The sequence below is a fragment of the Macaca thibetana genome, chromosome X, assembly GCF_024542745.1.
Source record: "Macaca thibetana thibetana isolate TM-01 chromosome X, ASM2454274v1, whole genome shotgun sequence".
NCBI classification, from domain to species: domain Eukaryota; kingdom Metazoa; phylum Chordata; class Mammalia; order Primates; family Cercopithecidae; genus Macaca; species Macaca thibetana.
This window is the reverse complement of record NC_065598.1, coordinates 30,993,296-31,018,691: the sequence shown is the minus strand read 5'-3', so window position 1 is coordinate 31,018,691 and position 25,396 is coordinate 30,993,296. Positions and strand designations below refer to the sequence as shown.

The 25,396-nt window shown below is 40.0% G+C and overlaps 1 protein-coding gene across 19 annotated transcripts in view; it reads left to right on the top strand.

Annotated features, from left to right (window-relative positions):
• DMD (dystrophin) overlaps positions 1-25,396 on the top strand; it is a 2,269,491-nt gene that overhangs the window by 2,144,297 nt on the left and 99,798 nt on the right. For all 19 annotated transcript variants that reach the window (XM_050777140.1, XM_050777144.1, XM_050777148.1 and 16 more), the window contains one exon: positions 14,865-14,939. In XM_050777140.1, the coding sequence (XP_050633097.1) occupies positions 14,865-14,939 (75 nt within the window). The remainder of the gene's footprint in view (positions 1-14,864; positions 14,940-25,396) is intronic.

Genomic DNA, 25,396 nt, shown 5'->3' with positions numbered 1-25,396 from the left:
TTATTGGTCTGGTTACATTCCTGGTCACTCCCTCATCCCATTGACTGGTCAGTTTCCCTCCCTGTGGTCCTTGTGCAAGGGTTTCTGCCTCACCCCATACCCTCTGCTTCTTGCCCTATATCATGGTTCTTCTGAGGGTACTACTGCCCGTTCACCCTTGTGCTAATTAGGATTGCGCACACACTGGGCAAGGAAAGACATTTCTTCTGTAGCAGAGAAGCAGGGAAGGCCATCAGAAGCTTTGAGTGTCAGAAAGATTTGGTCTTGAATGCAGGCCCTGGGATGCAACCGTAGGGAAGTTACCAAACATCTATGAGCCTCATCTTATCTTTAACGAAGCTGATAATACAGAACTCAGGGCCTTGTAAGAACTCAATGGTATCAGGTACATGCGACATTTGCCCTTGAGTGCTCACTGAACGTTGGTATTCCTTCTGTCATCGGCCCATCACTTCCATTTTTCTCTTTGGCTCTACAAGGAATACTTGGATACAAAAAGAGCCGAAGTAAGAGTCACCTATGTCTTAGGAAAAAAGGGCTACTTTAGGTTTATCCTCGAGTAGTTTTGTCCAGGATTCTTAGGAGAATAAAAGGTGGGTCAGATCCAGTGTGTTGAAAAGAAAGCTGAGGTGAGAAGTAAGAGAAACAGAGAGGCAGAGAAAGGGGGAATGAGTTCTGCTTGCTTTGAAATAGGAGGCAATCCAAAAGACAAAGAATCTCTGGTCATTGTCACTGAAAGGAGAAAGAAGGAAAACTCACTCCTGTGACTTCAGGGCCATCCATGAGGTGGGCAGAGGAACTCGGAGTCTGCCCGATTCTTGGATTGAACCCTCAAATTGGTAAAGCTTTATGTCAAGCAACTCCCAAATGCAACATAGTTTTGAGGTGATAAAGAAGAGTCTTCAAGGCTGGGCACAATTGCTCACGCCTGTAATCTCAGCACTTTGGGAGGCCAAGGCAGCCAGATCACTTGAGGTCAGGAGTTCGAGACCAACCTGACCAGCATGGTGAAACCCCATCTCCACTAAAAATATGAAAATTAGCTGGGTGTGGTGGTGTGCACCTGTAATCCCAGCTACTTGGGAGGCTGAGGCACAAGAATCACTTGAACCCAGGAGGCAGAGGCTGCAGTGAGCCAAGATCACGCCACTGCATTCCAGCCTGGGCGAGAGAGCAAGGCTCTGGCTCAAAAAATAAAAAAAAGAAAACAAAAGAATATTTTCCCGGGAGTACTGGTAATATTGTTTCTAGATTCAAATGTATTGTCCAGATACACAGAGGGTAAACAGGAACCCTTCAGGTATCCTTTATTAAAAGCACCTTAGTCTATGTCAGAGGGCCGGGCAGTCCATTATCTAATGAAAAGCTCCTACCATTGATTTATCATAACTGCAGCTGCCAAGTGATTGTTTTAAAAAAAGAATGATTTACATATTAGTGTCTTCAGCAGGATCTCATCATTAGTATCTAATCTCCAGAAAAGTTAGCACATAACAGTGAAAACATTCTCTGTCCCATGCTTCTGCATGCATGGGCAATTTGAGTCATACCACCTGTTCCCCTCTTCTGTTATATTAGAGTATACAAAAAGCAGAGATACGCATAGTTTACTATGGTCCTAGATCCTTAAATATCTTGAATTGTGTTCTATCTTGGACTAATTATTCATGCATAAAGATGGAACAGATTCTCTTCTTGCACCTCTCAAACAGCAACAACAAAAGCCAAACAATGTATCTTTCCTAATGAGGTGAAAGCATGTGTACAAGCCTAAGGCAGAAATGTTGCGAAAAAGTGTTTTGCAAGAAGGTCAATTTGCTTTTCCCATGGTAACTAAGGTTAGATTTCTACTGTGGTTCATTTTGGCAGCCTTTCTATTCATGATGATGATTAGAGGGCGTGGATATTGGGCGTGTATTGATGTTGGGGACCTGAGAAATGGAAAGAGGCAGATGGAAGCTGCAAATCATTTTCAATAAGAACCTAAAATTTTTACTGTTAGATAAAGGGTAGATAGGAATCTTAATTTGACTTTCAAAACATGTGATTAGTTGCAGTTACCAAAACTATTTTTTTAAATAACATTTATCTTAAGAGCTATAAACAGAGGATATTTTGCACTACAGATGAAGTTATGAACATCTCATTAACTCTAAAGAGTTAATGAAAAACTAGTTAATTATATGTGTTCATTTATAGGTTGACACGTGAATTTCCAGAGAAGTAACTTGTATGCTTTAAAATTCCAATCCTTATTTTACATCTGGGCAGAATCAGACTTGTGAACATCCTATTGAAAACAAACGGCTAAACACTTTGTGGACTTTGTCTAGAAGAGTGCCTTACCCATATAAGCCCTCTATTATAAAATTGTTTTAAACATTAAATTAGCTGTCAAGCTGTTCTGCATCAGTGGCACCACCTGGTAGCAAGGATGGAGAACTCTGCCACCCAAGACCTCTTTACTGCTAACTTCATTTCTCCACCCCAAGGAGGAATGCAGGGGTGGACAATGCTCCCTATTTAGTCCTTCTGCATTTTGTTGCTTACAGTTCGATTAACATGTCAGTTAGAGATGACTTTGGTTGCAGTTAATAAAATATCTGACCAATTGTATCTTAAACACATAGGAGTTGATATTTTTTGTATAACAAGAAATCTGGAGGCAGGTAGCTGAGAGCTATGGAAGAGTTCTGTGATGCCATCAGAGACCTGGGCCACGGTTTATTCTGCTGTACCATTTTAATGAGTGACTTTTGTCCTGATGTTTCCAAGATGACTGCTGCTTTTCAGGCAGGAAGAAAGAGAAAGGACATTCACCCTCAGAGTCTCTTTGTCTTTCCGTTTGGGGAGGGAAATCCTTTCTTGCAGATATCTTCTCAAGCATTGGCCAAAACTGTCCACACAGTTTCCTCTGGCTGGATTAGGGAATTGAGATCCTCCAGCCTTTGTAGTAGAGAAAGACCAAGGAGAAAGAATTTGGGAAGGGGTGTTGAGTGAACCAACATACGGTTATCTGCCACAATTAAATACAGCGGATTCACCTTCTAATAAGCATTCTTTTTAGACCATTTATTTGCTTTCTCCCTTTGTCCCAATTCCTTTATTCCTTAGGAAAGTCTTGATATCTGAGCTCCAGCTCAGGTTGTAAGGAGTAAGCAAAAATAATAATTCTAGTGATTCACCCATAGAAGTGGAAAATTATATTATTTGAAGAAAAATTAGATGTAAAGTTAATGTCATCAACAGCTTAAACCTGGTAAAAGCAAGGAAGTTCCTTTCATAATCTAATTTTATTCCAAATACATTTATTGAGCACCATCATTTATTGCCCTAGATGCCAAGGATAAGTGAGCACAACATCATCTCTTCAGAAGTCTGCATTTTTCTCATCCATTTTCCCTCAAGTATAAGAGTGAAAAATAAAGCTATTTCTAATTAGTCATATCAATCATTTCTATCAGTATTGCTATAGATTTTATTTTTATTGTATATTGGGTATTTAAACTAACTTTAAGTCTTTGTGGGCTTAGAAATTGCTGTTTCATAAATAACATGGCTTATATAGGAAATTTTTCAATGCCATTAACCTTAAAAATGTTCACTGGAATACTGCTTATATCATCTTGGAAACTACCTTTGCGGTTGACATATAAACTGCACGATGGTCTATTTTCATTATATGTTTGTGTATCTACATAAGCATGCTCATGATAATGATTGTCTACTTGATCAAACTTTAGTCAGACTCCTGAACCTTCTCCCAGGCCCACCTGTGCACTTCTTTGTAGAATCCAGCTGTAGCGAGAATCCTGCTATATCAGTTTAGCAAGAACCACCTCCCTCTTATATATCTGATCATTTTCCATATCTGATCAGGTTCATTCAGAGTTGAGCCCAGTTCTATACTGAGGTCTCTTTCCCACTATTGCAATATTCCTGAATAAAATCTGTTTTTACCACTTTACTGTCCATCTCTGGTTTTTCTTTGACAGTCACATAACCAGAGTTTTGTATGTGTATATTGCTTGACACATCACAAATACCCGGGATATGTATACTGATTTTTTACAGGGTGAATAATCTTTTTGTTTTCTCCAATATTTTAGAAACCTGAATCTTTAACCCCTGAGCTTAGTACACAGTTGGGCATATAATAGGTGCTTAAGTAAGTGTCAATTGATGATTTTAAATGCAGAAGTAGTTGTCACTTAATGAAATATAGTCAGGAGACTCATTATGGATTTTGGCCTGTCTTCCTATCTAAAAACAGATGTGTTTATACTGCAACAGTAAGTGTATTAAGGCAATGTTTTTGGCAGCACAATCATTTAGTTTGAATGCATTAGTAAGAGGTGGAGTCCAAAGAATTAATAGCTGGAAAGTTTTGGGAAAACCCAGTAACAACTGTTTCCATAGAGTAATTTGAGTGACAGCCAGGTAATAGCTACTTATTGGAGGGACTCCACGGTCAGAGCCTTGACAAGAACCTGAAAAAGAGTGTAACTGAAGGGTAAATGTAAAGCTTTTGAGAGAATAAGGGAGTGGTCAGGCTGAGGCAAAGATCTGAAAAGAAATGCCTCCTGGGGCCAAGCTGGTAATTTGAATGACTGAAGGTGACTGGGTGGGAACTGGGGCAACCTGAAAAGCTTCTGTTAGGGCTAACAGAGCCTCCGTTGCAGCTGACTGTTCTATGAGAATGTGGGTCTCTTAATGTCAGGTCTTCAGGTTCTTCCAGAGAAGCAAGATAACGGTAAATCACCAGATTTTTAACTAATGGCATATCATTCAACAATTTCAAAAACCAGTATGTGAGCCCAAACCGACCAACCAATCAAACACACACACACACACACAAAGAGTCTGCAGACTAAATTCAACCAGTTTGTGACCTCTGCTCTGTGGTTACCAGAGAAGTAATTGAAATGGAGTTTTGGGAGAAAGATCATATGTTGAAATCTTGGGAGATAAGGGCAGATAAATAAGTAAGCCGAGACTGTACCGCCAAGGTAGAAAAGGTAGCACTTAGGAAAATTGAGTTAAGACTTTTTAAAACAGGAAAGGGCAAAAGATAAGGTTAAAGCAGATGAGGAAATTTACTGTTATTTATTTTCATCATTAAAATACGTTTTCCACAAATATTTCAGCTGTGTGAGAGAGTGATAAATTCAAAATAGGTAATGTCAACCATATTATGAAGAGTATGTTTTTACAATCCAAAAAAGCTAAGGCACAACATTAAAAAAAAACAAAAACCTGTGAATGTGGCTTTACAATGGTATAAAAATTAAGTCACATCTGATCATTTTTAGTGTCTTTTATAACAAAGAGGAAAATTTAATTAAACTGGCTCTGCCCTGGAGAATCTGGGATGTGTGTTCACTTATGAAGAGAGACTGTTAAGATTGGTTAATTAATGAGGTTGAAAATAGAGTTGAAGTAGATTGGGGTAAATTTGTAAGTTTGTGTCATTCTGAGAGTTCTGTAAGTAGTTGAGTTACCCATGTTGTGACTGAGAAAAACAGGAGAGCAGCGACTGAAGGTTCTGAGCCAAAGAAAGAATAGTATTGTTTATTCCAGCAGCCAGAGTAGCCTGTGTGACTGTAAGTCACTTGTCAAGAGGGGGACTGCAAGGAAATTGATTTGATTTGGAGTAGTTGTAACTGCAGCATGAAGAAGATGATACATAAGGATGATAATTGAGGACCAATTTAATGGCTGCATAAGTTCCTTCTGGAGATAAAGGTGGCAAATAAGAAAGTGCTTAGGTAGAAGAGCTTTTTTAAATGAGTTAACAGAAAACAACAGATTAAATATGGAATTGAGGAGTAGGAAATGAAGTTAAGGATTTACTGTCTTTCAGGATGTGGCGCTGGTACGTAATCCCTCTGTTTCCAGTGCCTTCTCCCACTTCCAAATTTCACTGCTCCTCATGCGCCCTGGTGTGTGGTGCAGCTTCGCGATTAAGCCTCCAGCCTTCTGTCAGGGTGAAGCAGCAGGTGGCTGAGATGCTTGGCTCCAAGTGGGGGAGGTGTTTAGAGCTCTAAAGACTTTCAACCAGTCCTTGTATTTTCAGCCACATTACAGTCTTCAGAGGAACCTGGAGCCTTTCATTTCTGAGACTTCTTGGCTACATAAATTGGCATGCTTCTTGTTAGTTCCTCCCACTCCCTGCCCCAATCTCCTTGTCTCCCCAACAGCATTAATGGAGCTTGGGACTTCTCTGGTCTCCTAAGTTGCTTACCAGCAGGTCATTTTCTAAGTCACCAAAATACTGGAGCTCTGATCTGTTCTCGTCTCCTCTCCTGTTTTGTTAATTTTCTTTTGGGTAAATGCCATTTTTTATTCCTTTTCTATCATCCTAGTAGAGTTTCAGGGATAAAGAGAGACAGATGAGTCTGCTCCATCTGCTGTGTTTAACTAGAAGTCCCAACACCCAAAATCCTTCACACGACGTGCAGGGTTCTGCAGTGGGCCTCCCCCTGCCTACCTGTCAGGCCTTATCTGTGCCCACTCTTCCTCCTTCCTCTCGGAGATTTCAGCAATGTTGGCCTTCTAAGGATTCTTAAAGCCCCACATTCTTCTCTGCTTCACTTCAGAGCTTTTTTTAAAAAAAATTATTATAATTTTTTTTACATGTGCTGACCTGTTACCCTGCTGTGTTCTTACCTGGCAAGCTCCCATCATCCTTCAAGTCTTTGCTTCAATGTCACCTTCTCCAAGAAGCCTCTGACCTATGTTTCCCTGTGTATACAGTCTCATCACTTCCTGTGTGTTTCCTTCACCATTTTACCACAGTACATATGAATATTTGTTTGTTTGTTTGTTTGTTTGAGATGGAGGTTTGCTCTTGTTGCCCAGGCTAGAGTGCAACGGTGCAGTCTCGGCTCACTGCAGCCTCCACCTCCCAGGTTCAAGTGATTCTCCTGCCTCAGCCTCCCAAGTAGTAGCTGGGATTACAGGTGCCTGCGGCCACACCCAGCAAATTTTTTGTATTTTTAGTAGAGACGGGATTTCGCCATGTTGGCCAGGCTGCTCTCGAACTCCTGACCTCAGGTGATCTGCCTGCCTTGGCCTCCCAAAGGCTGGGATTACAGGCGTGAGCCACTGCGCCTGGCCTACATATGAATATTTGATTATTATCCATCTCCTTCTCTACACTGCAAACTCAATAAAGGCAGAGATTTATTTTGGTTACCAGTGTGTTCCATGTACTTGGCATGGTTCTTGGCTTATAGTACATGCTCAATAAATATTGAAAGGATAGATGAAAGGATTATGGATAGATGAATGTGTTTTAAAAAGTTATAAAACAGTTCTGCCTAAAGAGTCTTTTTAAATCATTAGTATTATTTCAAATACATATTTAAATACACATATATGTTAGAAATAGATAAAATATGTATTTAAATATGTCATTTGTACTATTATAAATGTATTTAAAATGATATATATTATATATTAAAATAATACTAATGATTTTTAAAAGATTAGGCAAAACTGCTTTGTAGCTTTTTAGAAGGCATTCATTTATCCTTATGGATCCATAATTATTATGGATTGTATATTTTATATATAATGAAAGTTACGGGAATTAGAGCTCCGATCCTTCCGCTCTTGAAGCTTGATGTAAAGGAACATGGCACAGCGGTGCCTATATGAGTCAGCCCTCCATTATCTGGGGGAGACTTCAGGCCCCAGAAATGGTACTTAAGATACACAGTTCTCCCCCAAAAAACTTTATATCAGCCGTTTGTTACAGAAACTAATTTCTCAACAAACCTTTTACCAGAGCAGCTAACAATGAGCAAAACTAATTTGAATTTCAACTCTGCCATTATTACAGTGTTGCTAAGAAGTAGTGAGATTCTGCTGAGGAAGGGCAAGCAAGAGGAGGGAGCCAGAAATGCCTTAAACAGTCCACAGCCAGGATTTTGTGCTATCTTTTATTTCACAGTTGAACTTCTCAATATTTTTTGGTTCATAACCTTTTTCTCTTTTCCTCAATTCTGAGTCTTCCACATTTGTCCCATAGTAGGTACTTTATTGCTTCTCTCCTTTTTTTTTTTTTTTCCTCCCTGAGATGGAGTCTTGCTCTGTCACCGAGGCTGGAGTGCAGTGGTGCGATCTCAGCTCAGTACAACCTCCACCTCCTGGGTTCAAGCAATTATCCTGCTTCAGCCTCCTGAGTAGCTAGGATTACAGGTGTGCACCACCACGCCCGGCTAAATTTTTTGTATTTTTAGTAGAGACGGGGTTTCACCATATTGGCCAGGCTGGTCTCGAACTTCTGACCTCATGATCCACCCGCCTCGGCCTTCAAAAGTGCTGGGATTACAGGCATGAGGCACCGTACCTGGCCCTCTCCTTTATTTCTTAGAAGAATTTCAGAAAGTCATTGGTGACAAATAAGTAAAACCATTTCACATCTGGAAACATAACTTGATATAATTATAAATTCATAGACTGTACTTTCTGTACTCCATCCAAATATAAATGCATAATTCCTGTTTATCTGTGTGTAGGTTTATTTTCCCCCCCATTTATGTAAAGCTCTATGTTGATGATGAGGTTTTTACGAGTTTAGATTTTAAGAGGCCTCAAATATATCTAAAAAAATTACAGACCAAGTATGATGTGTTAGTGTTCCTCTTCTCTCAGCTAATTCTTTAAAGATATGTTCCAGAATTCCTGGTCTGTTCTTGAAGAGCTCCCAATAATTCTAGACTTCTGAAGCCTGGATATTTTGGCTTAATTTGCTTTCAAGACAGACTTGATTTAAATTACTCAATTTATCTCAAGTCTCATTAAGATCCATGGTTCTTGTCTGTTCTAGTGAGTTTGAGCTGGCAAGAATAATACTTGTCATGTGAAAAGTCCGTTAGAATCCTTTGGGGGAGTGAGACTGGAAAATTGGAGACATATTATTATATTTTAAAATATGCCACCTTTCTATAATAGGAGTATGTGGGGAGACTGCCTTGTTTTGGCTTCTTGGGAAAATTTGGAAAATTAGTAAAATAGGCAGGCAGTAGTAGTTTAATGCATATTGTATGCCAAACACTGAATTTAGAACAATACTCCCCCAAAAGCATATGTGCTCTAAATTTTATTTTTCACTTATCACCTGGGAGATTTGGATTAAATTTCTTCTGGGAAATAGAGTTGGTATGAAGAAACAAAGACCACTATACCAATTTATCTGTTGGAATAATCATTAGCCATACAGCTCTTTCTACTCAGAAAGTTAATGAGGTCATTATTATTCTTTCTAGCTAATAGATAGGCATATTGAAACCTTAGGCCTTTCCAAAAAGTCTCCACAAGCCATTGGAAAGATAGACTAAAACACTCCTTGTTTTAAATTCTAGACCTCAGTTCATTCAGAGATAGTAGGATTTTTATAGCATTATTAAAAGACAGAAACCAGCTATAAAATTGAAATGAAGGGACTTAATGTTTTCTTTCTGTAATATCTTTGGAATGCTTCCATGGCTTTAAAATGCTGATGTGTTTCTCGCTATTTTTTCAAAAGCATGTAACATGTAGATTTGTGACGCAAACTTGATCAGTTGTTCCTCTTTTCTGGTGAATTTTGACACCTGCTACTTTTACACAGAGTAAAAGTGAAAGTCATAAAACAGAAATACTTACCAAAGTCAAGAAAAATGCATAGAGTAAACAAAGGGGCAAGAGAAGCCTATTACTTGTTTCATGTTTCAAAATAAAAGATGAATGGGCTATCACTTCAGTAGTTGGAAATTCAACTTGAGAAGGTAGGTGGTTTGATGTTTGCCCTTGTTCCTTACATTTCTAGATTTCTCTATTTATAGGCTAGAACCAGCCCTAGATCAAATAATACAAGTTATGAAGAGAAATGTACAGTTCAGCATTTTTACCCTTCTGAAGTGCGCTTTCTCCCAGCTGCCATGGAAACATGGCGTAACTGGTTTCTTGGATAGTCTCACTCCTCTTGAGTTCCGGCTGAGAGAGCTAGTGAGCTCATTACAACTTGGATCAGAGTCCTGGAAAGTCAGCTCCCAGGGAAAGTGGAGGCCAGTCTCTCATGGGGCACGGGAATGGGGGGCTTCAGCTTTATTAAACTGCATACATACTTTCACTACACAGTCATCCCAACCTTTAGCTCAGGACAGTGTCACATTGTTCACAGCTGTATTGCATCTTGAGGTTTCTGTGTGCATCCTACACACTTTCATAAGGCAGGGACTTATCTCTTCCAGCTGTAAGCCAGAGGGAGTGGTGCTGCAGACGCCTAGCAACACATGCGGACTCAAACAACACAGGCAGTTAACTCTCTTGAGTAGTAGACTTTTAGGGCCCCAGAACTCCGTCGCAGTTCACTGACAGTTACCAGATGTACATTTGTATGGCTTCGGTAGCACTGTGATGGAAACTAAACATTTTCCCTGCTACTTTCTTCTGGTATGCCTGAATCACTGTTTGAGAATGGATTGGACTTTGGTGCATAGAAAACTGGTGGCAGAAGTCTTATTCACTGCAGTGGATTGGGGTAAGCTGAAAAGATGTCAGGGAGGATTAACTAGAGGCAGAATGTGTCATAGTTAGAAGTATTTAGAAGGAAGGAGAGTTTGAACTGCTTTAGGGAAACTGAGAGCACTGCTAGAGCAGGAACCTTCCAGATGCTTGTCTCTGATGCTGTTCCACACTAATATTCATGCCCTGAAAGAATCAGATCATTCTTGCCTCTCCCACTTGGATCTCTAGCTACTGGAATTTGCCAATTCTTGATATGAACTCTAAGATTTGGATGGATCTTGTGACCTCATTGAGACCATTTGTTCTGAATGCTGGATAGAACCAGGAAAATAGGAAAAGAGGGTAGAATTAGGGTCATAAGAGAGGAATTGTTCTATGAAAGAAGAAAGATGATAGGAAACTAGGCACATGAGTTAAGAGGCAATGGAGAAGGAGGATTAGAAAGGGAAAAAAGAAGAGAAACTTTGTACCAGTATCTTCTACAAGATGTTTGGCTGGCACAGAACTAACACTCAATACTTTTGTATAAGTAAAGGAATGAAAGAAAATTTGGGAGTGGATGCTTATCCCTTGGAAACTGCTACAGGCTGGTGTTAACGGGAAAGCGATCTGTATTTGACCAAAAGTGCATTTCCACGTCTCTACATTGCTTTTTATAAAGAGCCAAAGGGACTCAATTATGAGTGTGTGTAAGGGAACACACTAGCAAGTATAGGAGAAATTCGATGGTACTGGTGAAGGATGTTGTACCAATCTGGAGGGGAGGACAGGAATTGGTTTCTCACGGATTAATGCCACAAGACAACTCATACCATGAGTTGGCTGAGACCACTTTAAAAAGTAAGCAATGATGACTGGGCAAAAGAGGCAAAGGAAGAACCACATCTTTTAGGGGAGAGAGAAAGAAGGACATTTAAGGGACCCAACTAGATCAAGTTCTACTCACCAAAGGACAGTCTCCAGGCAAACGTTAATTATCTTCAAGAAGCAATCGGTATATATAGCGTTTCAAGATACTCCAACATGCTTTAAATTTATTGAATACCTTTTATTGGCGTTCATCATAAACAAGAGACTCACAGATATATCCCAGAGGGGAGATTTTGGTGTAATTGACTATAGTAGTTATTAAATAATCTATTAATAAAAGCCCACAAAATGGAAGATAGAAAAAAGACAACATAGGTTGGTATACAGAATTTATACTTGAAGTTTAACAACACGGAACAAGAAACTTTCTTAAAATATGCATTTAAATCATTTCCAAATGAATCACCAGAGGCTCTTAGTAAAACATTGATTCTGTTTCACAGATCTGGGTAGGGCCTGAGATTCTGCATTTCTCATAAGCTCCAAGCAGATACTGATGCTATTCTTCCTCAAATCACACTTTAACTAACAAGGACCCACATAGGTTCTCTGTAATAGGTGTTGGTAGTCATCCATGGTTAGATGTAGGTGAGGACTGCCCTCTTAACCACCTCTCGGCTGCCAGGTTATAATGAAAGCAAGTCTCAGAACAAGTTCTGTCACTTATGAGCATTTATTAGCCAGTGGGTACAAAACAATCTTACAGCCTGTGCCAGAGACACAGTGAAGTCACAGTTCTGTCTTTTGGGGTGCTGGGTGTGAGAGGCTCACAGTCTGCAGAGACCACAGTCCTCTATTAGAGTGGTTCTCAAAGTGTGGTCCCTGGACCAGCAGCATCAGCATCACCTGGAAACTTGCTAGAAATTCAGATTCCCAGGCCCTCCCCAGACGTACTGAATTAGAAAATCTGGAGGTGGGGCCTGGGAAATCTGCATCTTTAAACTATCCACTCCAGGTGATTCTGATGTTTGCTCAAGTTTGAGAACCATTGTTCTAGCAGCAGGATTCCCTCAACTGTCTAATTGAATTCTGACAACTAAGAATCCAGTGAACCACAGCTGGACATTTTGGAATTCAGCCTAGGGCACCATTTCTAAAGATGGAGAATGTACTGGATTCTTCTTAAACTCAATGTCAAGGCAGGGAATGTTTCTAAATGTTTTTCAACAATCCTAATATTTTACAAACCACTAATATCACTAACACAAGCCCGTCTAACATTAATTAGGATAATTAATGAAACCCCTGGTATAATAAGAGCTAAATATAACTGAATCATTTACAGTGGCTGCTTCTGGCTTGAGGCTTTTTGATTAATTTCTAGCCAACCACCCTTGGAGTTCATTCCTGATTAAGACAACTGACCACCTCTACAATGTAGCTTAAGCTAACACACACATACATCATAGCATACTGTTCATGTGAGTGTTTTTAAAGACTCTTAAAATTTACCTTCTGAGGGCATAATTTAAACACTACAACATGTTTCCATTTTAAGTGTACATGTTGGGTTTTGGCAAATACATACATACACTCGTGCAACCACCGTGCCAATCAAGATATAACATTTCGACCACCTAGAAAACACCCTTGTGTACCTTCGAGGTCAGTTACCTACTCCCACCACACCCCAGGCTACCGTCTGGCATAGTAGCTGAGTTTTGCCTGTTCTAGAAGTTGATATAAATGAAATCAAACAGTATGTACTGTTTTGTGCCTGGCTTCTTTTACCAGCTTAATGTTTTTCAGATCAGTTCACATTGTTGCATTATCAGTAGTTAGTTCCTTTTTATTGCACAGTAGTATCCCGTTGAATGACTTTACCACAGTTTGTTTATCCATTACCTTATTGGTTGATTTCCAGTTTTTGACTATTATGAATAAAGCTACTATGGACATTCATGTACACATCTTTTGTGCACATTTTTATTCTGTACAAATATCGGGGGAAAGAATATTTGGGTCATAATATACATGTATGTTTAGTTTCATAAAAAACTGCCTCACTGGTTTCCCAAAGTTGATGTACATTCCCAACAAGCAGTGTCTGAGAATTCCAGTCGCTCCATATCCTCACCAACATTTGGTATTCCAGTCTTTTAAACAAAATTGTATGCTGAATAGTTTAAATTATACACATCATTTTCTTTCCCCTAGTTTAAATTCAGGCTTTTATGTTTGGTCTCTGCAATGGCCATAAAGCTGAAAATGTTGACCCAAGTGACTTGGATATGGATTGAATTATTGCCCTTTCCTAACACCTTGTTAGAATTGGTTTCGTAGGTGCCATTTGATTATGGCAGTTAGTCATGTATGTCAGTGTACTTTTTCTTTCTTTCTTTCTCTCGTTTATTGATTCATTCAGTTGGTCAGTTGGCCCATGACCTGTATTAAAACAGCTTTTTCAGAGAGGAGTTGCATATTAAGTTGCTGGGAAAAATGACAGAAGTAGGTGATAGAGTTCTTGTGTTCAAGGAGCTTTTTGGAGCTGGGTTCCTGAAATAAATGTAGCCCAGTATCTATCAAGGCTTGTGCAGACTTGAGTAAGAACATCATCTAAATATAGCTTCCTGCTAGGTGACGTGAGTCAGGGCTTGATAGACCGGTGACTGCAGAAACCACAGTAACATATATTGTTGTTATTCTGTGCTGAACATTAGAATGATTGTACCTTAGAATATAGAGCCAAATGTTTATTTTAATCCTAATTATATTTTTAAATACATATCACACACATAGACACATATGTTGGATAAAAAATACCCAAAATGTTAACAGTGCCTATTTGAAAGATTTATATAAACTTTTTTTTGTAGAGATGGGATCTCACTATGTTGCCCAAGCTAGTCTCAATCTCCTGGCCTCAAGCACTCCTCCCACCTTGGCCATTCAAAGTGTTGGGATTACAGGCATGAGCCACTGAGTCCAGCCAATTGTGCCTGTTTTTGAGTTTATGGGCTTGTGGATGATTTCTTTGATTATATATATATATATATATGTATAAAATGTCTAAGTTACCCAAAGTGAGCATGTGTAACTTCTACAGTCAGAAAAAATGTTATATTGCCACTTGATTGTTTAAGGTCTTAGAGCTATTTAAATAATGTATTGCTTGTTCTCTTTGATCTTGTGCAGCAAAAATTCACTACAGTAGATCCAGATTACTTTCCAGAAAAAAATAATGCCTGTCCATCTCTTTCCTCTTGGAAACAGGACTACATGAATGCCCTTCAGGCTATACCACTGTAGTCTTCACAGAACTTAGCCTTCCTGATTGTCAAAGGGCAAAAGGAATTATTTTTTCTTTTCCCACATTAACAGAATTTTCACCTCCGAAAGCTTGGTGCATACACACAATATTTCTTCTAGGCTATTTTTGTGGTGGTTGTAGTTATTGGCAAATCACTGTGGGGGGTGGGGGGTTGTCTGTGTTTTCTGATGGAATAACAAATGATCTTTGTTTTCCCCCTTTTCAGCTGACCTGAATAATGTCAGGTTCTCAGCTTATAGGACTGCCATGAAACTCCGAAGACTGCAGAAGGCTCTTTGCTGTAAGTATTGGCCAGTACTTGAAGATCTTGATACTATGTCTTTGCTTAGAATAAAAAGTAGGTTGGGTACATTTTTACTTAGAAAGGGGAGAAATAGCTGTCACAATTCCTGTTACAACATAGAATTCATTCTTTAATGTATCCTTGGCCTAGAGTTTGCCTAGAATGTTTTGTTTTATTTTTAGAATCATTCCTGTCACCATTCCTCAGCTACTGATGTTGAATTAGGATATTGATGATTTTTATTTTCCAACTACTGGCATTGGCATCCATAATTACCTTTGTGAAACTTGCACTGTCTCTCCTTGTTCTACCTTTGTTTTTTTTTTCTTTTTACAAAATATACTTAGTATTAGAAGACTGTGACTATCTGATCCAAACCAAAGTTCATAGACGTGTGTGGTTTATTAGCTTGAATGCCAACGTGAAGATGAACGATGTGGTAGAGGAAAAATGACAGAATTGCTTTCCTCCTTTTTTATCATACATCTGTGGAAAAATCCTGAAGTGTTACACAGTTCTATCATGTCATCAGATAGTTTATGTATAACTCTACTATTGTCCGAGGGTCTGTATGCATTGATGACATGCCCATGAAACAGGCACAGTTTCCTTTTTTTTTTTTTTTTTTGAGTTGGAGTCTTGCTGTATTGCCCAGGCTGGAGTGCAGTGGAGTGGCGCAATGTGGGCTCACTGCAACCTCCACCTCCCGGGTTCAAGCGATTCTCCTGCCTCAGCCTCCCAAGTAGCTGGGATTACAGGCATGCACCACCATGCCTGGCTAATTTTTGTATTTTTTAGTAGAGACGAGGTTTCACCATGTCGGTCAGGCTGGTCTCAAAATCCTGACCTCAGGTGATTCACCTGCCTCAGCCTCCCAAAGTGCTGGGATTACAGGCATGAGCCATTGCGCCCGGCCCAACAGGCACAGTTTCTACTCTGATGGAACTTACAGTCTAACAAGGGATAACCAGGATGTTCATAAAATTTGTAGACTTAAGCAAATATATGTATAATGTATTAAGAATGTCTACAGTTGGTTAAAAAAGAAAAGTGATCTTGTCTCTATTTCCAAGACCATTTATTTCAGTGTCATATATTTAGTTGTGCAACAGTGGGATAATGGGGCACTATGTGAACAGCTAACTGTGTGGAATGAGATTCAGAGAATGTTTGTTTGAAGAGGTGATGTCTAAGCTAGGTAAGTCTAGAAGAGTAAGCAGCCCTCCCTCTAGGAAAAGTGTTCTAGTCAGAAAGAAGAGCATGTACCGAAGGGCCCAGAGAAAGCATGACACATTCAGGAACTGAAAATATGTCAGTATGGCTAAAGCACAGAATTCCAGGGGAAAGATCTGTTGTGAAATAATAGGCTGGAGAGAGAAGCAGGAAGCAGATTGTGCAAGGTTTTTAAAACCCAAGTTAAGGAATTTAGAGGTCAGGAGATTTGGCCTGGGAGTGATATAATTAGATTGTCGCTTAGAAAGATGATTCTTGCTGTGGAACAGAGTATGGATTGGTGTGCTGTGGGAGTGACAGGAGAGAAACCTGTTGCAGTAATCTAAACCAGCAATGTTGTGACTTGAATTAGCAGAGTAGTAATGGAGATAAGTGGAGAGAATTTAGAAATATTCAGGAAGTGGATTTGACAGGCCTCGATGATTCATTTGATGTGGTGCAGGGGTGTCCAATCTTTTGGCTTCTCCGGGCCACATTGGAAGAAGAAGAATTGTCTTGGGCCACGCATAAAATACACTAACACTAGCGGTAGCTGATGAGCTAAAAAAAAAGAATATCGCAAAAAAAAAAAAAAAAAATCTCATAATGTTTTAGGAAAGTTTACTCATTCATTTGGGTCTCATTCAAAGCCATCCTGGGCCGCATGTGGCCCACGGGCCACAGGTTGGACAAGCTTGATGTGGTGGGTGAAAGGGAGTCAAGGAAGACACTTAGGTGCTTGGCTTGGAATATCAGGTGAATGGGGACTTGTCTGGTAAGGTTAGACACGGAGCTGTGGTGCTCAGGAGAAATATACAAAAAATATTTAGGGATCATGAGCCTGTAGGTGCTGCTTGTAACCGTGGAGAGGATTGGATAGCTCCAGGAAAGTGTAGAGTGAGAAGGGAAGTTATTTAGGACACAGGATAAGCAACCTACAGAAGGGACTGCAAAGGAATGGCCAGCAGGAAAGAAGGAAAATTCCAAGAGGTTATGATGCCACATACTCCATGGGAAGAAAGAAAGAACCCATCACCAGGGTCAGATGTTGCTGGGATGTCAGGATAAAGTTGTGGAAAGTGCCCATTGGATTTAGCAACAGGAAGGTCCCTAGTAATTTTGGTGAGATTTTAGAGGCACAGTGGAAGTGGTGTGGTGAGTTCAAAAGTGAACCAAAAGTGGGGAATTAGAGATGGTAGGAATGATTCTTGGAGAAATTTACTTATGAAGGGGAGAAAAGTGGGGTGGTAGCTAGTTGGAGGGGGCTGAGGAGTTAATGGAAATGTATGTACAGTCAAGTGTTGCTTAACAATGGGGATACGTTCTAAGAAATGTGTTGTTAGGCAATTTTGTTGTTGTGTCAATATAAGAGTGCACTACACAAACCTAGATGGTATAGCCTAGTACACACCTACACACCTAGGCTGTATGGGATAGCCTGTTGCTCCTAGGCTATACACCTGTACAGCATGTGACTGTTCTGAATACTGTAGGCAGTTGTAACACAATAGTAAGTATTGTATATCTAAACATAATTAAACATAGAAAAGATACAGTAAAAATAGAGTATAATCTCATGGGCTCGCTGTCATATAGGCAGTCCATTGTTGACTGAGATGTCATTATGTGGCACAATATGTGTATATAAATATGTGTGTGTGTATATATGTGTGTATGTGTGTGTATATATATGTACAGTTGATCCTTGAACAACATGGGTTTGAACTGCTTGGGTCAACTTAAGTGGATTTTTTTCAATCAAGTGCAGGCCAAAAATACAGTATTCCTGGGAATGTATTTATATCAGTATGAGAAGACAGGGTGAGATTACAATTATTGGCCCAAGAGGAGATGATAAATAACGTGAGTTCTCAGAGAATATGGGCAGGTAATCCAGAGCCCAAGGGAGGGAAGAGATACCTCTCTTCCATGTAATGGGTGGGGTCGAGGGAAGGATCTGGGCAGGTCCACGTAACTAAGAAACCAGGTAGCAGCAAGGTGAGGGATGTCTTACTATAAAGGCTTCCGTTTTTTTTGTATGGAGAGGAGAGTCCCTGCAATGCAGTTAACAGCAGGAGATGATGAAATTGGGCTTATCTTTGTGGAGAATAAGAGAGATGGCAGAGTTGAAAACCAGCTCTGTGAACCCAGAGGCGGCTGAGTGTTTCACGGTAGCACCAGTCTGCAGGGGTGTGGTATTCCCCAGGCACACTTAGCAGTTAGGAGCCAGATGCTTCTGTCCTGGGGTAGGCAGAGAACAGCTGGGCAAGAGAAGTGAGGATTTGGGCAAAAGAGTGATTAAAATGATACTGACAAGTCCCTGTTGGGTAGGATAAGCTGTGAATGCATATGGAAACTGGTAATTAGGAGGTAGAGGGATGAAAAGGCTAACTCTTCAGGGAGGTGGGGGAAGAAGTAGTAAAGGAACTGAAGGTCGAGAAGTTGTGGTTAGAGAGAATCGTAGATGAACATTATTTTGAAGGTGGAACAGTTTCAGGTGATCAGATCTAGGGTATGGCTATTTGAGTAGGTGGCAGAGGTAGAGTGGATGTGAATTTCCATGGAGGTGAAACAGCAGGTTAAGGAACTGAGAGGCTAGAGTGATGCATGAGTCCCCCATGCCAGTGTTGAAATCATGCAGAATTGTAGGAAAAACTGGCCAAAAGAGAAGGACCACGAACCCTGGCTGCCAGGTCTTCAGAAATAAAGTGGTTCGACCAGAGGATCTGCAGAGGCTAGCAATAAGATAGTCAAGGAGTCACCTGGCATATGGTTCTTACACGGAGATAGAGAAGAAATGCCTTAGAAGTGGAATTATTTGGAAAGAGAGACTAGGCCTTTTCCCTTCATCTTGGTATCCCCAATGCTTAGCACAAAACCTGGCACACAGCAGGGTTCAATATGTTTTCATGAAATGAATGCATGAATGAAAGTAAACCAAGGCTTCCATTTCCTTATAGCCTGAAGTTAGCATTTTTCAGCTATATAGCTGCCAAGTTTAACTGGCGTTTAAAGGGCTTTCCAGGTCGAGGATTTCCTTAGGACCTGTTAATGCATCACAGCTGGGAAAAAGTAGTTTGGGATGGGATTGAGTCAGGGGGCTGAATAGAGAAAGTTGTCTTGCCTCTTTCTCTTCTCCTGCCCCTGCCCCTGCTCCATCCCAGAGCTACTGTTTCCCTTTAATAAAGGAGTAATTAGGCACTGGGTTATTATGAAGTGCTATAGAATATTCCTGTGAGATCCTAAAAGTTCAAAAGATAACCAGTTGTTCCAGTTTATACTATGAAAAAAAAAAAAAAAAACCAGAAATAGACCAGATGGAAAACCTCATAACGACTGTTCCTTTCTATAATGTCCATTTTCACCCTGGATTTAGGCACTGTTCGATTTTCCTGTTCAAAAAATAATTCCATTCACATATGTGTTTTATTGTCTGTCATTTCAACTTATAATTTCCAATAAACATTGGGAAAATGGGAGAATTTAATAACATACAAAATTTTGTCCATTTGAGGTGATAACCTTGTAATAAAGGTAAGCTCTGAATGTAGAATCATTTCTTTAAATTTTCACTTTTAAATCAATTTGAAATTCTCTGCATTTCCTTTCTGAGCTTGGCTTTTCTAATATGTGAAAAAAATTCAAGTATGCCAAAATTGAGGTATATTTCTCTAAATTAAGTATGTAATTCTCATTAATGCTAGGAGGGTGCCATATATAGTAAGGCTATAGAATGAAGAGTTCACCCAATCCTTTTATTGAAAATATGTGTGGTCACATTACTTGCTTTCAATATATGATTTAAGAATTTTCTCTTAATTTTATATTTGCTCAGATTTAGCTCCCAGGCTTTTGTCATTTCTAAGCCTGCAAAGCCATGATAAAGAGCTGTTGTCTGTGGTACAGGCAAATAAAACTTGCCCTGGCTAGCTTTCCCTACCAAAGTCCGCTTCTACCAACTCTAACTTTAAGGAAAATTAATGATGTTATCTCAGTGATTTCCTGATGCCAATGAAGAGTCTGAATTACAGATGCCTTGGAAATATGCACTTCCACCTCTATTAAGCACTTGATCTTATTTTTTTTCACTTCCCTATCAATGTTTCCATATTGCAGAAAGCCAAATAACACAATTGTATCCACTATAGAGAATTCACTATTTAAGTGGAGAGCATCACCGTTGGCCTATAATGTCCCCAGTTTGTAATCAGTTAAATGTTGCATGACTCCTTACTGCCTCTCAACACATTGTGAATGAAAATTAAACTTGATAGAAAAGCAGGAACAAAGACAAAATCTTGGTAAGAAGGATTTATAAACTGTTTCATATAGCTGATACCCCATTGAAAGTTATGAAGAAGGTAATTTAAGCATTTTCTTTCTTCCTTTTTAGTTCTGTTGACATTCCATAGGTGTGTGGCTTCTAAAATTAAAAAGATAGCCAACTTGTAAGAGCAGAAATAAAAATGCACTTAACAAACCAAGTGTATTTAGTTTATTAATGTGTGGTGGGTTGGAGAGAGCCCAAACCACAGGGCTAAATATACTGCAGTTGATAAGTGTGACAAATATTCTGCAAACAATAAGAAATAGAGAACAATTTGCCTCTATTCAGCAACTAAAGCACAAGTTATAGAGATTTGGTACAGGCTGGAGTTGTGTGAATAGTCACAGTTTCTGGGCTCACCCTCACCATGACAAACCAGGTGAAAAATGCACCACCTTCTCTGTAAATGCACCTCACCTTCTGATAGTGCACCAAGGGTCACATTAGACAGGCTTCAGTTGCTAAAGAAGACTCTCAGGACCCACAATATCATGGCTTACAAATCCATGATCTATTGCCAGAAAAGGCTACATTATAACAGCGTTACTGTCAGGATATGGATCCACGGCCACAGGCTGCCTCCACAGCAAGGGGGTCTCGAGAGGCCAGTGTAATTATTTTGCCCCTCTCCTACAACAATCTACTTTTTCCATATACCATGTATTATTTTTCACATAGGTTAGAGGCCATGTCTCTGTTAGTTCTGAGTTTAAGACATCTTGAGGACATGGCCAAACTAATTTTCTCAGTTTATATGGTTTGACAGATACTGGTGCCCAAGAGAGGTCTCATAACATGACCCGTCTATCTCCCAGGGGAAATACTGTAATCTTGTTTAACTGTTACCCACTAGGGAAAGAATGGTTGTCTCTCAGTCTTGATGCTAAAGAGGTTAAAGAACACCTAGTAGGTTCTGTTTTCCAGTAATTATTGGTTCCCTTCTCCAGCTATCAACCTTGGCAGCTTGCCATCCCTATCCTTCCTCCTGGAATTGGATGCCCTTGAAGTGCCCTTCTTGCACTAGGAAGTCTTTTTCATCAGTTTATCATTTCTCATTCAAAGCAAATTCTACCTGGCCACATATCTCTAGCCCAGCTCCTAATTCTCCCGTTTCTTTTATTTCAAGTGGATTCATGCCCTTTGGTCTACCAGACATGGTGCCATTGAGAAATAACATCTTTAATGGGAAATACACATGAGACACAAAAATGTGACTAGGCTAAAATCATATGAATAGTAGTCACCCCTAAAAGGACTTTGGTTTGGGTATGTCACAGAAATTTCTGTAGCCATCCATATCAAATTTCTAGCTTTTCAGTCTTAGGAAAGTAGGCCCACCAAATTCAACTTCAATATCTGTCACTGATTCAAGTTGTCCCAGTTGTCCCTCCACCCACTAATAGCTTTCCACACAGAGTAATAGGGAAAATAGCTTTTTTTTTTAAACACATAATGTTGTGACAGATGAAACATACAGCACGTAAACCTTCTACCACATACCCAATACCTTTCTTAAACCTTCATCATCACAATTAATGGCCACACAGTGTTCATTGAGATTGTTATAAATCATTGTTCTTCAGATTTGACTGGGTAAATATTCCCTCAGGGTATTTCCTGACACAGATGATTAATAACAGATATGTCCTGTGAAAGAACCAAAAGACATTAATGAATACTAACCAAAAGCCACATTAATATTGCTCCATGGTGTTGTAGTTGCAGTTAGAACTCCCATCTCATCATCCAGTGTGTTGGGTAGGTTGGCTGACTCTCCCACTCACATCTTGGCTATTTCAAGGAGGAGGAGGTTTTAACAGAGTCCTCCACCCCAAAAGGCATCTGAGTCTAAACTAAGGGAGCATATTATTCTCTTATTTTAAACCTCTTCCTAGGCAGCAACATTATGTTAGGTTTTCCCTTAAAAAAAAAAAAAAAAAAAGTATCGGCCATGCTTAGTGGCTCACACCTGTAATCCCAGCACTTTGGGAGGCCGAGGCAGGCGGATCACGAGGTCAGGAGATCGAGACTATCCTGGCTACCACGGTGAAACCCCATCTCTACTAAAAATACTAAAAATTAGCTGGGCGTGGTGGCAGGCGCCTGTAGTCCCAGCTACTTGGGAGTCTGAGGCAGGAGAATGGCATGAACCCGGGAGGCAGAGCTTGCAGTGAGCCAAGATTGCGCCACTACACTCCAGCCTGGGTGACAGAACAAGACTCTGTCTCAAACAAAAAAAAAAAAAAAAGAAAGAAAGAAAGAAAAAAGTATCTTTGGTGGTTTCCTTCCCTTTGCAACAATCTCACCTTTTTCCTTTTATCATTAATTTTAAGCCAAACCTCTTCCCCAGCTACACACAGACACACAATGCAACAGTCCCCAACTTGTGAAGTTTCAACTTAACAATTTTTTTATTTCACAGTGATGCAAAGTGACATATATTCAATAGAAACCGTACTTCTAGATTTGAATTTTGATCTTTTCCCAGGCTAGTAATATGCGGTATGATACTCTCTCCCCTTGCTGGGCAGCAGCACTGAACCTCAGCTCCCAGTCAGCCACAAGATCATGAGGCTAAACAACTGACACTTTACTGTGTACTGTGTTGCTAGATCATTTTGCCCAACTGTAGGCTGATGTAAGTGTTGGGAGCACATTGAAGGTAGGCTAGGCTTAAGCCATGAGTTTCAGTTGGTTAGGTGTATTAAATGCATTTGTGACTTAAGATATTTTCAACTTATGATGGGGATTATAACTCCATATAAAGAAATGGTGCTAGCCTGTCCACTAGGTGACAAAACATTTGTGTGACAGCTTCAATTAGGCAAGGGACAGGGAAGGAGCAATCCATTCCATTGATCCTTGTGGAATTCTTGTGCTTAAGTACCAACTAATAGCCATAGTATCTTATTTTGGAATATTACCAGTCTTTGAAACTCTTAATTGTAGCCTCAGTTAAGGGACTACTAGGTCTGGCATCAAAAAAGAAAACTGTAGTGACATAGGGAATACCTGTAAGTGCCCAATTTGAATTATCTTTTTAATTGTCATTGGCCTCACAGGTGTAGCCCATTTATCAAAACTGATAGTTGCTTTGGTTTTATGGTTGGGACTCCACCTGCAGGCCAGAGAGGGTGAAGCCCAATGGAAAGAAATTCTGAACTTACATTAGCTTTTGCTAACCCAACCAAGGAATTGGATTCTTTTTAGCAGTCTTGCCATCGGTTTGCAATTGCCTCCTAATCCATTTTGTTCAAGTTCTTAGGTTCAAGTTCTCTCACTTCCAGATTCCCCTAGAAAGTTATATCATCAGTAACCAATTTCAAAGCCTGTGTTACTTCCAACCAAGGGTAGCTTGTTGAGCAACTTCGAAGGTTCTTTTTCATCCCTTTTATCATAATCATCTTTTTTTTTTCTTTCTAAATAATGCCTTAGTAATACTTTTAGCTAAGAATGAGTTGGAGGTGTCTTAAACAATCTTGCTTCTGACACTCACTGCCCTGACAGTGGCAGTTAGACAGGGTTCAATTGCTAAAGAGGAGTCACAGGACCCGAATGACAGTGCTTACGAATCTAGAGTTCTTTGCAGAAAAAGGATGCAATATACCTACAACATTAAAACCAGAATAAGTGTCACAGCCACAGGCTGCCTCACAGCATAGGGTCCAGAGAGGACAGGCACAAGCTATAATTGCCCTCTGTCTACAAAGCCACACCAAGATGCATTTTCTCTCTTGGAACAAGAGCTACTGATGTGAGCACAAAACACCTTGGAAACCAGGGGGCACAAATTGGAGTTTCAGCCAGGCTTTCTTATGTCCTGCCAGTAACCTAGGCGTACTGTTCCTATGTAACCAGCCTCAAACTCACTGGCTTCCATTGGTCTCACTGTGCCCAGGTAAAAATGGTCAGTGTTATTGTTAGCAATAAACAATGGTGATAACCTGCAACCCGTGGCTACACTTCAACACAGTAAGTCATTTTGAAAAGAAAGTGCTTTGACCAGGGCTCTGCACTGTGTAGATATTTTAGCAAGGCCTCTCATGCCAACTCCAGCCTCTCTGGAATTAACCCTTACTGCACAGACAACTACATCAAAGTGCATTGACTTTCTTGAAGTGCAAAGATTTGCTTGGGAGGTCCTTCAGCCATAAGTGCAAGTTGCCTGTAGAATGGCATGCCTGGGCAAGAAAAATCAGCAAACATGCAGCAGTTCTTCCACCATTACTCGCCTCTTTCTGTTTCTGTGCTAATTAGATCACAGAATTATTTATACATCAACATAGAATATCCAGGTTGACCTACAGGATGAACTTGGGGGTTATATAGGCACCATGAGACATTTTTTTTTTCCACTAACCAACTTTTTGGTGCTTCTGTTTTATCCTACTGTTGTCATTAGCATGGAATGCAGAATGGTTTTCCTTTTCTGTAAAGTCAGTAAGGACATCTTCTGCCACCCACTTTTCCCTCTTACAATATGTACCTCCATGAGAAATCAGAAAACCTAGATAACCTGCCATAACACCCAGAGCGAGTCTCCATATCTCTAGTCTCAGTTGTCTCAACTGTAAAATGATTTTAAAGCAACCTTCTGGCTCTAAGAGTCTATCACTCTGCAAAAGACAAAAAAAAAAAAAAATCTGTCTTACATAGAAAGGAATAGCAAGAGTTAGCTACTGTGGCATACATAGAAAGGAAAAGAATTAGCTTTTGAAGCTAGAAGGTTGAGAAGATGATCAGGCACAACCAGAGCCTCAGGAACCATTAGTGGGATCCCTGGGCTGAAGTCCTGCCTGCTCGCCACCCCCCAACCACCACTGTCTGCTTTTTCTGCACAGCAAAGAGGATCCTGGAGAGTCAGCAATTTTTATCCTGTCCCCACCCTCTCTCACCCCCATAGCCCTCATGCGTA